The 14,445-nt window shown below is 42.5% G+C and overlaps 1 protein-coding gene across 4 annotated transcripts in view; it reads left to right on the forward strand.

The window, feature by feature from the left end:
- Nucleotides 1-14,445, forward strand: part of LOC11175855 (uncharacterized) — a 206,123-nt gene that overhangs the window by 17,306 nt on the left and 174,372 nt on the right. For all 4 annotated transcript variants that reach the window (XM_061641036.1, XM_061641042.1, XM_061641049.1 and 1 more), the window contains exon 2: nucleotides 9,652-10,164. In XM_061641036.1, the coding sequence (XP_061497020.1) occupies nucleotides 10,104-10,164 (61 nt within the window). In that variant the 5' untranslated portion in view covers nucleotides 9,652-10,103. The remainder of the gene's footprint in view (nucleotides 1-9,651; nucleotides 10,165-14,445) is intronic.

Consider the following 14,445-nt stretch of genomic DNA (forward strand, 5'->3'; position numbering starts at 1 on the left):
TTGTTGAGTGTGGTTTGCAAAGGACTTTGAAGGTCGGCGATGTTTTTGCTGGCGACTGATACAACACCGTCGTCCGCCAATTGCCTTAGGTTACAGCCAGGTGCAAGGCATGCATCAATATCGTTCATATAAAAATTATACAACAAGGGGCTCAAACAGGACCCTTGTGGTAGTCCATAGTAACTGACTCTCCGAATTTTCATGTGGCCATTGTCGAAATTCATTGCCTTTTCCGAAAGGAGGTTGAATAAGACGTTATTCAGTCTTGGGGTTAAACCCGCAGATTCTAACTTTTGACACAGAACATTGACTGATACTGAGTCAAAAGCCCCCTTGATGTCAAGAAATGCAGATGCCATCATTTCTTTACGAGAATGAGCCATCTCGATTTCGGACACAAGCAGCGCCAAGCAATCGTTGGTACCCTTGCCTTTGCGAAAGCCAAATTGGGTACTTGACAAGAGGCCTTTGGATTAAAGCCAATTGTCCAGTTTAAAAAGAATCATTTTCTGAAATAATTTTCGCAGACAAGATAACATTGCTATCGGTCGAAATGAGTTATATTCTGATGCCGGTTTACCAGGTTTCAAAAGGGTGACTACTTTCACTTCTCTCCACTCCAACGGGACGGTGTTAAGCTCCAACATAATGTTGAATAATCTCAATAGCCGTTTCCTCGCCAGATCTGGCAGATTATGGAGCAATTTGTTCCGAATCTGATCCAGTCCTGGGGACTGGAATTGTTGCTGGAGTACACAGCAAGCGATAGCTCAACCATTGAGAACGGTGAATCCATTTGCGGATCACTCCCATGCTGCTTGAGGAGGTGCTTGAGCGAAATCAGGGCAGACTTTTTGTGCAAATGGCTCTAGCCATGCCCCAGAAACCCTTTCGCTCTCGTTTGTTGCTTTGCTGTTGCGCATCCTTTTCGCCATGCTCTGAAGCTCCGTTAGCGAAGTGGAAGGCTTGAGGTTTTTGACATACAGTATCGGACATTAAGATAGGACCCTTTTTTTCAATGCACCGTGCACTTGTTTTGCCACGTTACTCGTGTTTGTGTGTGTGTATGTGTGTGTGTATGTGTGTGAGTGTGTGAGTGTGTGTGTGTGTGTGTTTGTGTGTGTGTGTGTTTGTGTGTGTGTGTGTGCATGTGTGTGTGTGTAGTAGTAGAAAGTGAGTGTGCTTTTTAATGTGTATTTGCAAGTGCGCGGGTTTGTGTCTGAAAAACATAGCTTGCCATGATGTCATATTGCGTTGAAATTATTCTTATTATGTGTGTTATCATGTGAAACATTGTGCGTTTACACTTGGATAAAAACTAAAGTTTGCATCGACAGCAGCCCTTGTTCCTCGGACGAAAACGCAGGTGTGCTGTTTCATGAATGTGAATGCGACACCGGTGCGAAATGGACACACGCACAATAGCAATGAACTCGGCATTCTCTCACAGGTGTTTCTCCAGTGCACGCCATTGAAAGGCCTTCGTGCATCTCTGCGTTGCACGTTGTGTGCGAATGGTAAACTTTGTGCGTGCATTGAGCTGGCGCGCAGTTGTTCTTTTCAATGGGCGTTTTGTTTCATGAGCGCGGCAGTATTCTGTTCTCGATTTTGAAGGGAAGACGCTTACTCGCGTACTCGTTGATAGTTTTTATCCATGCGATGTTTTCGCTGCTCGACAACGATGTAATTCATCGCGTATAGAAGTAGAACGCAGGCAGAGCACGGGATCAGCCGTGTCCAAGTTTTTAACCAGCGCGTTCTTGACGGTCCAAGCAAGCAATGTTAGTAACAATGGGTCGAGGTAAACGTTGTACCGATTATCAGCGCCATATGTAAAAGCGAATGGCTGCTGCTGGCATTAAGCGCAAAAGGATCGAGTTCGTAATGGAACGATCGCGCACTTTTGTGGCAAACGCGCTTCGGACAACCGAAACGTGCTTAGACAACTGAAACGCGCTTGGACAACCGAAACGCGTAAGTCAACCGGTCGTCCTCAGAAGACCACGGCGAAAGAAGACCGTAACATTGTTAATATATCGAAAACACACTGATCGTGAGGGCGGTGGTCCTGCTTATCACACCAAAAACCTAACCCAAAACACAAAAAAGCTACTTACAAATCTATCCGAAACGACCTACTTGTGAAACAAACACACACATCAATACACATTCAAACATACATCCACACACACACACACATGCACACACACATACACACACACACATACACACACATACACACACACACACACAAACACAAACACATACAAACCACACATAAACTTGGCCCAACGGGTGCACGGTGCGTTAAAAACCCAATGCCCTATCTTTCTGTCCGATACTGTACCTCGGCCAGTATGACCTTTTTTTTGCTTTAAGCAAGTTTTTGCACCTACGCTCCAGGCCTCTATAATGAACGTATAGATCCATGGAACCGGTGTCTCTATACCTGGAAAAAGCCTTCCGCTTCGCTGAGAATGCCGCTTTACAATCCGCGTCCCACCAAGGAGTGGGTGGTCTTTTAAAAATCCTTGCCTGGGGGGGCGGCCTCGTTTGGGCACCGAGGGTGCACTCGTTTATCTTCATAACGAGATTTGTATACTCCTCATTTACGGTGAAAATCGGGTTTTACGCGATTTAGCAAAGCGGACATTTGGTCGCCGTATTTCGTCCAGTCGATGTTCCTCGTTAAGTCACAATTAGCGGGGACTTGATCGACTGTGCGACTCCTCTTGATAATCGAGATCTTTATTGGCAGATGGTCGCTACCAAGCGGGTCTTGGATTACCTTCCACATAGAATCCAGCCCTAAAGACGACGAACAAAGAGAAAGGTCTATTGCGCTGGGTCGTGCCATAGGTGAGGGCACCCTAGTTGCTTCACCAGAGTTTAGAATTGTCAAACTGTGTGTGTCGCAAATATCCCTAATGATTGGTGCACGATTATCGTCATGCGTGCAACCCCAATCTGATCCATGGGCGTTAAAGTCGCCCAGGATGAAAAATGGTTTCGGTAGTACCGTTACTACTGTCTCAAGATCCTTGTTGATCTTCTTTGGATCCAGATTGGCTCCCGGTGGGATATAAATTGAGGCAATAGAAACGTCAAGATCCCCTAGCTTTGCCTGTATCGCGACGTATTCGATTACCTCGGGTGTGGGGAGGGGTATTCTGCTGAAGCTGTGACTGCTACGAATACCAATTAACACTCCCCCACCACGCCTATTGCTAGTTGGATCATGTCCATCTTGACGAATAATATTATATCCCGGGAAGGTAATATTTTTATCGGGTGAGAGCCAAGTTTCACTTAGGGCAAATGCATTACAATTATATTGCCCTAGTAATACCTTAAAATAATCTATTTTACCCAAAAAACTTCTGCAGTTCCATTGTAGTGTAGTAGTCATTGGAGGCATTAATCATCCAAACGGACCATCATACTTAGACATGGCCATTTTGATAACCATTGCCTGACCATTCCTCTTAGGAAAGGAAATACCAGGGGAATCAATCCGGTAAGGGGTTCCGGGAGGTGGAGGGAGTCAAGGAGAGAGTGTAAAATCTCTGTCAGGCTTGGGAGGGATGGCCTGGAGAAAGATCTGGGTTCGCTAGGGAACGCCAGTTTGCTGGGATTGGAAGGGTTACGGGAACGTGGATGGGTGCGAGCGTCACGGGGGGGGTTTGGAGCCCTGGGGTTGGCGTGGGGTCGCGTTGTCGTGACGTCGAGTTTAGTCGTGCCTTTTTGGGTGAAGCTTTAATATTTTTTTTATTGTCTTTTTGTTTGGTACCCGTGTTGTATGCAATCTTTTAACTCCATTTAATGGTGACATATTGGGCAACGGTTCATTACCCTCCAATATGGAAAGGTTATCGAACGGATTCACACTTGAGGTGGACTTCAAAACATCGGCGTACAATCCTCTTGTATTCTGCAAGACGGCCCGTTTGTGTTCTGATTGTTTTTTTCGGTACACAGAACACAACGACAGTTCATGCCATTCCTGCTTGCAGTGAATGCATTTCTGAGTTTCGGCCTTGCATTCGGATGTTGAGTGCGATCCCTTGCATTTGCCACACTTCACGGAGTTTGTGCAGTAAGGCTCTGAATGTCCAATCTGGCTACATTTTGTGCAGCATGCTGTTTTTTGCACAAATGGTCGACGGATGGGCACTCTGAGTCCTTCAATGTACAGCATGTTTGGCATGACTGTACCCTCGAAGGTGATCCGGAGTCAGGAAGTCTCACGGAACACCTTCTTTCCATCGACCGCACTTGAAGCGTAAAGTTTTTTTAACTTCAAGGACCTTTACCCGAGGGGAAGATTGGTGCAGAAAAGCCCCTTGTCCGTACTTTAGGATGTCCTCTAAGGGGTAATCTAAGTCATCAATGACACCGACGACTTCCACCAATCCACCGGGACGGTGGATTGGTATAGGACGGATCGGCCGCAATAGCATTGGCTTGCATCCGGTCGTTTGCGGTAACCCGCAGCTTGTTTGGACGCGGGCGAATAATGTCTAAGACACCAGGATAATTTTTATAAACAGATGCCGTAATTGCTCTTACATCGTGCTGTTTATTTTTCGGCATGAAAAATACATCATGTATCCCGTTATAAGATGCGGGATACGCTCGGAATCTGGGATTCCCCTTCAACGATTGACCCATCAATTGATCACGGGACGTTGAAGGTAAGGGCTCGTTACTAGCCTTTTTTCGCATTCTGTCCTGGATCGGAACTTTTTCGCTTCACTGTAGTAAAGCCCTCCTCCGATTCATCCATCGGCTCCGCCTCCATGAGAGAGTCGGAGCGAGAAAAAGAAACCCAACTGTGTGACGAGAAAGGATAGGTAAACAAGAGAGGATCACTTACCACAAATAGACACACGAGAGCGAGAGTACACGACGAACGAGCGCTACGCACCTGTCCGACGAATGCGCTCTACACTCACAAACCTACACTACAGTACACACGCAGCGCGTATACACGCGCTGCACACAACTCTACGCACTACTCACTGTACGCACTATACACTACGCACAGATCGCTTTCCGATCGTTCTCGCACGTATTCCCTTGCAGTGCGTATGGTCGAGGTCAGTGGCTTGTTGCCCGGCAAAAAATCCATCCACTTGGAGCGCGTATCGATCACGTCTGATTCGCTTCGTGGTTGGGGAAAGAATGATTCTTTTTATTATTATTATCATTATTATTGGCGTAATAGCCAACGCGATCATGCCGGCCTTTTCAGGACTTGAGTACCACGTAGCCGGAGCTGGTGACTAACCCCTTTCTACGGCGGACGGTTCATACGCGATTAGAACCCACGACGGGCATGCAGTTGTGCGGAATGATGGCGATGCCGCGGGCCCACTCCTATCCAGCGTGCAACTTGCATACTGCCACACTGTCTCCTGCCCGGTGCATAAGCAGCAGACAGGGGGAAGAATGCATCTCCGCAGTAAAAAAAAACACCGTCATGAACCAGCGGTGGATCTAAAGGTAGGCGTACTAGGCGGTCACCGAAGATCTCTAGTCTGTAGTATGCCGTATGTCTGCAATTGGACAGAGTATTAGCGATAAGGACCCCCCGGAAAGATGGTCGTTGGGGCTCCGTGGCTGGAGAACCATTTGCACCTCCCCTCCCCCCATGGCGACTACAATTTTAGGGCCTGTGACCGATGATCGTAGGGGTCCCATGGGCACCCCCCCTCCTTCCCCCCAATCCGCCGGCAATTTAAATATACTGTTCAATCTCCCAACGGCTGTGTGCCAGTACCCCCTCCTCCCGGTCATCAGCTACCATTTACAGGGGCCTCAACTTGTCTTTCCGCCAAGGGCCCCCGATTTCCCTACTCTGCCACTGTCATGAACCCCTTCCTTTCTTTGACCGATCGATCATAACATTCCGGAAGAGCATAGATTCGGCGACAGTTTTGCATACACACATGCGCAAACTGCTCAGCATATCTGTGTAATTTACAGCATACGAAAGCAAAAGATTAAGGTAGCAAAATTATGCTTAATGCTTAACACGTTCAGCACAATGACATGCCCCAGGGACTGCTAGTGAACTTTCCAGGATGCCGGTTTCACAATCAGCTTGCGTTCTAGATGCTGGTGGAAAGGAAAGTTGAAGAGGTTCTGCGCGTTACACAGCAAACCCTCCAGCTTGAGCTAGCGTTTCCTTGGTCATTTTTACATTGCAGCAATTGAACTTATTGCTCTTTTTTGGTTTGATTTGTGAAAATAAAACTTCATCGCCGCAATGTTTGTTAACGGCATTTTTAGGCGCCACAACAGCTTGCGAGCATTGACCACACGCGAGAAAGAGATGGCGCTATGGAAGGAAAAAGCACGGATGACGGCTGACAGCGATTGGCCGTCTGACGCACCAACACATCCAAACCTTCGAAAGCGCGCTCAGGCGAGGGGTATGAGGCGGAGCCAGGGACGGGCAGCTCGACGAGCTGCTCGATAAATTTGCCGTTGGAGAGAAAAGGAAGGCATGATAAAATTCCCCGAATGCAAGGTGGAATGTATAATGAGGTGTAGTTATAGCGCTTTTGGCGATCCCCCCCCCCCCCGGGGCTCCGATTTTGACAGATGGTTTTCCGCTTGTATATGCATTGATGGATTGTTTACGTGTTGCATGGTCAATATTTGGTGGAGATCAATTTGGGTGAATATTTTAGTTTATTAGAACACAGTCCGTGATTTAAAATGGAAATTTTTCTTCGAGAACTTGAAGCGTTCGCCAAATGCGGAAAACTAACTGTCAGTTTTCTTCGTCGATTCTTCTTCCACCTAGCTGTCAAAACGGGCTTATAACTTGACCTGATATCTTTACGGTCCTTGCCCGTATGCCATAATTTCTTCCGTCGCTTTGCACAGCGGGAATAACAAATGAACTCGCGTTTGCGATGCCAAATTCTAGCAATTGTTTATTTTGTTATTTTTCTCGACTAAACCATTTAAACTTATATTAAACCATTTCTTACGCGATGCCAGCTATTTTGACGGGGATGTATACTTTCTAGGATAGTAGACCATGCCTGATTCCATTCCAGAGTCATCAACTACTCAATTTTCCGTTGAAGAAAATAATAATTGTTTTGGTATGAAACATCTAATCTGGGTCTTTGCCAGTTTTTTGTAAATTTGTTTCTAAGTTTTATGAAGGTTTTTATATGATCAGGAAGTATAATGTTATATTTAACAAGAATCACGGTCGGTATAGCTCTGTCATGTGTTCTGGTTATATATGAAGTAAATTTTTTAATCATTGCATCGGTTTCAGATAAATTATGAATATTGAATAAATGCGTTGAGGTTAAGTCAAAAGATTGATTATTAAGGGATTTAAAATTGTTCCAATCTGCTTTGCTATAGTCAGGAACCTTATAATTAGGAATTATATTTGCTTTAGAATGGTAAATTGTAAAGGAAATCGGTAAATGATGGGAAGCTAGCGCTGTGAATAATTTAACTGAGAAAAAAGGTTAACGTTATTAGTTAAAGCTAGGTCAAGTAGGGGGCGGTCCCGTGGTACATTCGTCAACTCCAATGACTCAATAACATGCCCGTCGTGGTTTCAAGCCTAGAATGGACCGTCCCCCCGTAGCACGATAGTCTAAGGGCGGACATTAGGCACAAATAAAAAAAATGTATTATTCAAAAATTAAGTAGTACTACTAAAAGTAGGATAGTTACTTAGTATAAATCCAAAAAGTCACTTTTTTTCGTCGATTATTTTTAAGATATGAAGATTTGAACTAAAAAAATGCAAAAGAAATGTATTTCATTTGAAATATTAGAGAATGTTTTTACTTAAATTTTAATTATATCAAAGCAATCACCCATGGTCGAAAGCACGACTTTTCGTAAAGGTTTTTTTCTCCTCTCTCACGTAGTGTTATTCAAAGTTTTGTTTTATTATCAAACAATTGAGATTTTATATAAAAAAGTCAAATAAGCCCAAGCATTATACATCACTGAAAGTTTAGACACTTCGCATTTTTTTCCTGTAATCTCCTGTTCTTGAAACTTTGCAAGTTATTGAATCAATGTGTTGTTAACATATTCTGAAAATTTCAGCTGCCCCTAGCTGCCCCTTTTGAAGTTATTAGCTTTAAAGTTGAACCATCCCATCCTATTTTGGAGAAATTCGAAGGAGTAGATGCAGAGGAAGATGATGAGTAAAATAATTCCCTAGATTAAATTTGTGGTAGTGTAGACCAAGTGAATGAAACGCATATGAGAGGAACTGAATAATAGGAAAATATTGTAACGTTTTGGAGTGGTTTGGTAATGGAGAAATGAAACACAATTCCGTACTAGTAAATAAAATGAAAGTAGAGCAATGAAAAAAAATGTTGCTGAAGTGAAATAGATTGTTTGGCTGGATCGAGCTGAATATATTTTCAAACATTTGTATGCTATAAAACACACACACTCACACACACACACACACACACACACACACACACTGTGCGTAGCAAGGATTGCCTATCTGGCTACGTGGTAATGAATAAAGTCTCGAAAGCCTGTATAGGCCGGCATGTCTACCTAGGACGTTACGCCAAATAGAAGAAGAAGGTCAAGTATTGATGAATTTCTGTAGGGGTCTCTAGGGACATAAGTTTGTTTATTTGGGTAATAAATAGAAAATTGACCTCTTCGTGATTTCGCAAAAAGGATTTTTCCTGCTTGATTACGAGAAGCACAATTTCACATTTTGTGGTGAGCATTAAGATTACCACAGATGAAAAAATATCTTCTCTTGACGTTAGTTTTATAATGTCATTTTTGAATACCTGCATATTAACATTCGAGCCGGGATGATATGCAGTGATTAATGTTAAACTATTTTACTTCGTGAAAATTGTAGCTCCTATTGTTTCAATTATTGAGAAGTTTGAGTGTTTCATCAACTGGTGTTTCATTTTTTTACTAACAAGAACCATCACTCCTTCTTTGAGGCCCAATAATCTATCTAGTCTAAAGCTACAATATCCTGACATGTTAAACACGTGCACCGGTTTTAGGAACGTTTCCACTAACATCATGTGATGCTGATATTGTTTTCATTTAAAAAATGGGTCAACTCTGTTTTTTAGTAACAATGCCGTCGGCATTCTAGTATGATACTCGTACGCTACCTTCGAAATCCATCACGGGAAACAAAATTTTGCAACCACTTGGAAGATTGCTGTTATCTGGAGTTTGCTTCTGCATCAATATAGCTTTTTGAATACTTTCTCAACAATGGAAATTATTTGTTCTACGCAAAACAGCTCCTCAGGAGCCGTAAATCTTTCACCCTGACCTATGCGCGTTGGTATCGAATTAGATGTGTGTTGCGTAGGTTTGTTTAATCGTGAATTTACTTTGGAAGTTTAGGAAAGTTTCCTAAGGTCGGTCGATAGCCTTTCGTAATGTTTGTAATGCGTTTTGCTACAAACGGGACGTTTTGGACAGTCCAAACAGCCCGGTGTGTGGTTTGCTTTGCAATTGGCGACGTGCATTTTTGTATGGATTTTATCGAAAAAAATGTGTGTGTGTGTGTGTGTGTGTGTTTTCGTTTTTGTTTTTGTTTTCTCAACGTAACCTATTTTCTAATCATATTTTAACCATTTCCTTCCACAGGCACATTTACCTTTCCCAACAAATTTGTTATTAACAAGTTGCAACTCGGGTTTTTGCAGTGATTTACAGAACCTCACGATTCCAACTTTTGTTGTGTTCGAAACAATTTGCTTACAGTGCATTTTTGTTCATATCTTCATGTTTAAATCGTGCAAACCGTGTGCGGCAACTATACCATCTTCAACTAGCTCTCCTATCAAACGTGCAACTATCATCTCGTATTCCATTAGTTTTGAAACAAACAACCGGTACACATTTTATTTATTTGGTCTCACTTTTGTTTTGGTGTCAAAACGGTAATTTGAAGTTCATTCAAAGTGTGCGATTTCAACTTATCACCGCTTTATGCCGTCAATCTAGTGTATCAAATTAACACCGTTTTCTAACTACAAGTAACATCAGCAGTATTGACCCATTTTCGTACACAACAACAACAACTAAGGATACTAATAATGGATACGGTTTGGGCTACATTTGTGTTATTCAATATCGTCATCATTTATGGACAAACGTGTAAGTAGATATTTATTTATTTAAAAAAATTATATAGATACAGTGTCGGACAAATCGATAGGACCACTTATCAATTTATTATTCACTTATCATATTTCATGTTTTAAAGTGAATCAATCTTTACCAAACTTTCATGAAAGCTTTATTAGAATGTTTACTTTAAGAATGTTCTTAAAGTTTGGTGAAAAGTTAAGAAACAAAAAAGTTATGATAAGAAATGTAAAAATAACCCAAAAATTATGCGCCAAAATAATAGGACCAGTTCAGAAAATTTTAAAATTTTCAAAACAAAAACTAATTTTGTGTGACGTTATTCTATAAAAAATATGTATTTTTTAAATATAAAATGGGTACATGACCAACTATAACGATAGGAAACACCATTTCCGAGCGAATCTAGAAGAAAGTAACGAAACAGCCGCATCACAGTTGATTTTAAAGGACTTTTTCTAAATTCCCTTAAACTAGTTCAGTTTAAGGGAAGTTTAAGGCTCCAGTTTAAAGGAATTTGCTTGAATTCCCGATTATTCGTGCTATAAAATGTCAGTTGGGACCCCAAGTGACATTTGCTCGAAACTGTTTTCCCATATCTGCTCGATTAGTAGCCGATACGCTTGAAATTGTGGATTTGTGTATGATCAAGTGTGTTGAAAGGGCCAAGATTTGGTGTGTTTGTAAATTAGACGTTCCTCTATCGATGGACGATGCCGTCGAGCTCATTTTTCACTAGTATCTCTGGGTTTTTGATGAAAAACAAAAGCTAATTTTGGGTGACGTTAATCTATAAAAATTAATATTATTTAAGTATAAAATGGGAACATGACTAACTATTTCCGAGCGAATCTAGAAGAAAGTAACGAAAAAGCAGCATCACAGTTGATTTTAAAGGACTTTTTTCTGAATTCCCTTAAACTGGTGCAGTTTAAGGGAAGTTTAAGGCTCCGGTTTAAGGGAATTCGCTAAGCTTCACGGACGTTAAATCGCCACGATCCTTCCCAACTGACATTTTCTTCTTCTTCTTCTTTGGCTCAACAACCAATGTCGGTCAAGGCCTGCCTGTACCCACTTGTGGGCTTGGCTTTCAGTGACTAATTGATTCCCCCCCATAGCAGGATAGTCAGTCCTACGTATGGCGGCGCGGTCTATTTGGGGATTGAACCCATGACGGGCATGTTGTTAAGTCGTACGAGTTGACTGACATTTTATAGCACGAATAATCGGGAATTCGAGAAATACTATATATATATATATATATATATATATATATATATATATATATATATATATATATATATATATATATATAGCGCGGAGCCATCGCGTTGGGACGTAAAAGTTGAGGCTAGAGAGCAGCGCCGGTGAGTCAATGGAGTTGTCCAGCAGTCCCGCAACAAATAACCTCGCGCGCACATCGATCGTCCTAGTCCACTTAGATCCTCCAGAAGCGCAAAGCGAACCTCGTGAATCTGCGCTGAATGTCAGCGCCTACACGTGTGATCCAAAACAGCCAAAGTCATACAAAATCATGAAAAAATCTGCGCCCTCTCATTCCAAATAGTTATGTTTAGGCATGGGCAAAACGATTATTTTCACCGAACGCGAACGAACTAGTTCGCTTACCAAAAAGAACCGAACGCGAACGACGATTCTTTCGTTCTTTGTTTCATGGGGTTTTTATTCACAAAAACGCTCGTTATCTTTTTCATTTACCCACCATAGACGCATACTGTAGCCAAAGAAGTACTCATTCTGCGGTTGAAACCAATAATTTAAAAACATTAAACACTCGGCTGTCTGGTCAACACAATCCATCGCAAAACCGATCAAAAACTAGCATGTAAAAAACTAATACGAGCAAAAATATCTCCTGCATATATTGTACCCCATGCCTTATACACACTCAAGGATTTTATTAAAAAAAAAAAACCACTTAAATGTGGATCAACATGATGAGCGCAATCAATTCAGTTCAGTTCATTCGCGAACGATGACTAATCCGTTTGAACGGGCTCGATCTATTGAATTGTATAGGTATAATTTCCATACCAACAGAACACAGATCGAACATCAGTTCGAACGCGTTCGATGAATTCAGTTGTGTAGGTACGATTTATACACCAACAGAACACAGATCGAACACCAGTTCGAACGCATTCGATGAATTCAGTTGTGTAGGTACGATTTACACACCAACAGAACACAGATCGAACACCAGTTCGAAGGCGTTCGATGAATTCAGTTGTGTAGGTACGATTTCCACACCAACAGCACACGTATCGAACACCGCTGGACAAATTCGACGGCGTTCGAGGAATTGAGTTGTATGGGTACGATTTCAACACCATCAGGGTACATTTTGATATCTGACGACCCGTTCGCACGGTGCGAGAAAGAGCGAGAAAGCAATATGATTTTACACGTTTTATTACCACATTTATGTGTGCCGTCGAACACTGAACGGAACGTTTGAACGCGTTCGGTGTAGTCAGTTTCTTCCAAAAGTCCTGGTCGTTCTTTTTGTTAAGAACCTCGTTCGTTCGTGCACTTTACCGAACTGTTCGAACGGTGCGATTCTCGTTCATTTTACACATGCCTAGTTATGTTCGTTAAACATGTGTGCGTATCAGGTAGCAGCATTTGTACAGCTTACCTGCCGTATGCTGCTGTGATACCGAGCGAGACGCATAGACAACGCATCAAAAGGACATGTGTAGCCGTGAGGAAATTTTTCTGTGTCTCTTTTGCCTTGTCCTTGCCGTTAGATCCTGATGAGTAAAGCATGCATACCTTTCGGGTACGTTCGGGGTATAAGCTCTGTCCCTCTCATGTTAATAGTGAAGATAGAATCGTATGCCATCAGCTCTGCCTTCGGGCGTGGGCAGGCCTGTGGACGCCGTTTGTTCGCAGGCTTTGCCTGCCATGTCCACGTGCTGCATTTTTTTACCCGATCGGTGTTCAACTTCAAACACAAAATCTTGTAAGAACATCACCCACGGTAACACTTCCTGCGGCACTTCAGATTTTTTCAATGTACACTTAAACGCTGCACAGTCAGTAACTAATTTAAAAGGACGACCCAAAAGATACTGCCGAAACTTTTTAACCGCTAAAGACACTGCTTTAGCCTCGAGCACGTAGCTATGTTTGATGGATTCCGATTCACTTGTCTTTTTACTCCAAAAATACACTGGATGCAATTTTCCTTCTACCCATTGTAACAATTTTGCACCAAACCCTGCTTTTGAAGCGTCTGTATGTAGTTCCGTTTTTGCTTCGGGGTCAAATAACCTTAACACTGGTTCTTTTATAAATTCCTCCTTTAGCCGTTTTAAGGCTTCCTGATGTATCTTTTTTCAACAAATCCGTAAGCGGCCTGGCGATTTTCGAATAGTCTTTTACAAACTTCCGGAAAAACCCCGTTAATCCCAGGAACGCTTGCACTGCTTTAACGTTCTGCGGTATACGAAAATGTTTCACTGCATTTATTTTTTCCACACTTGGCGATATCTGTCCAGTTTTCACCCGATGACTCAGAAACGTTATTTCCCTTTGCATGAACTGGCACTTTTTCCTTTTGATGTTCAAACCGTGCTCTGCTGCCACTTTTAACACTCTTTTCGTTTTCCATAAACATTCTCGTTCGGTTGAGCCAGGGATAACCATGTCATCCATGTACAAATCCAGTAGATTGTTTGTAATTAGATCCCGAAACACATGATTGACATACCGGATAAACACTGCGGGCGAGATACACTAACCAAACGGCGCGCGATTAAACTCGTACAACCCTCGTCTCGTTGCAAACGCTGTATATTTTTTACTGGTCTCTGCTACCGGCACATGGAAAAATCCATTCTCCAGGTCCATAATAGTGAACCATTGTGCACATTGTAGTTTTTGCACGACATCATCGATTACTGGTATCGGGAATCCGTCTTTCAAAATCATCGAATTCAATTTCCGATAATCGACACACACCCGGTTGCTCCCGTCTTTTTTCTTCACTACAACTATACGGCTCGCACAATTCGATACAGAAGGCCTAACAATACCCTCTTTAAGCCACTCATCCACTTGCGCATCCACTGCTTCAGATTCCGTAAAAGACAATCTGCTTGGTGGGTGGCGGAACGGCATTATCTGTCCGTCTGGAACAATTTCCAACTTTACTGGACACGTTTCTTTTTTCTCACTGCAGCTGGTTTTGTTGTATGTCTCGATTAATGTCATTATCTCGCCCCGAAATTGAGACGGGATAACCGGTTCCATTGTCTCGCTGGC

This window comes from Anopheles gambiae, chromosome X (genome assembly GCF_943734735.2).
Source record: "Anopheles gambiae chromosome X, idAnoGambNW_F1_1, whole genome shotgun sequence".
Taxonomy (NCBI): Eukaryota; Metazoa; Arthropoda; class Insecta; order Diptera; family Culicidae; genus Anopheles; species Anopheles gambiae.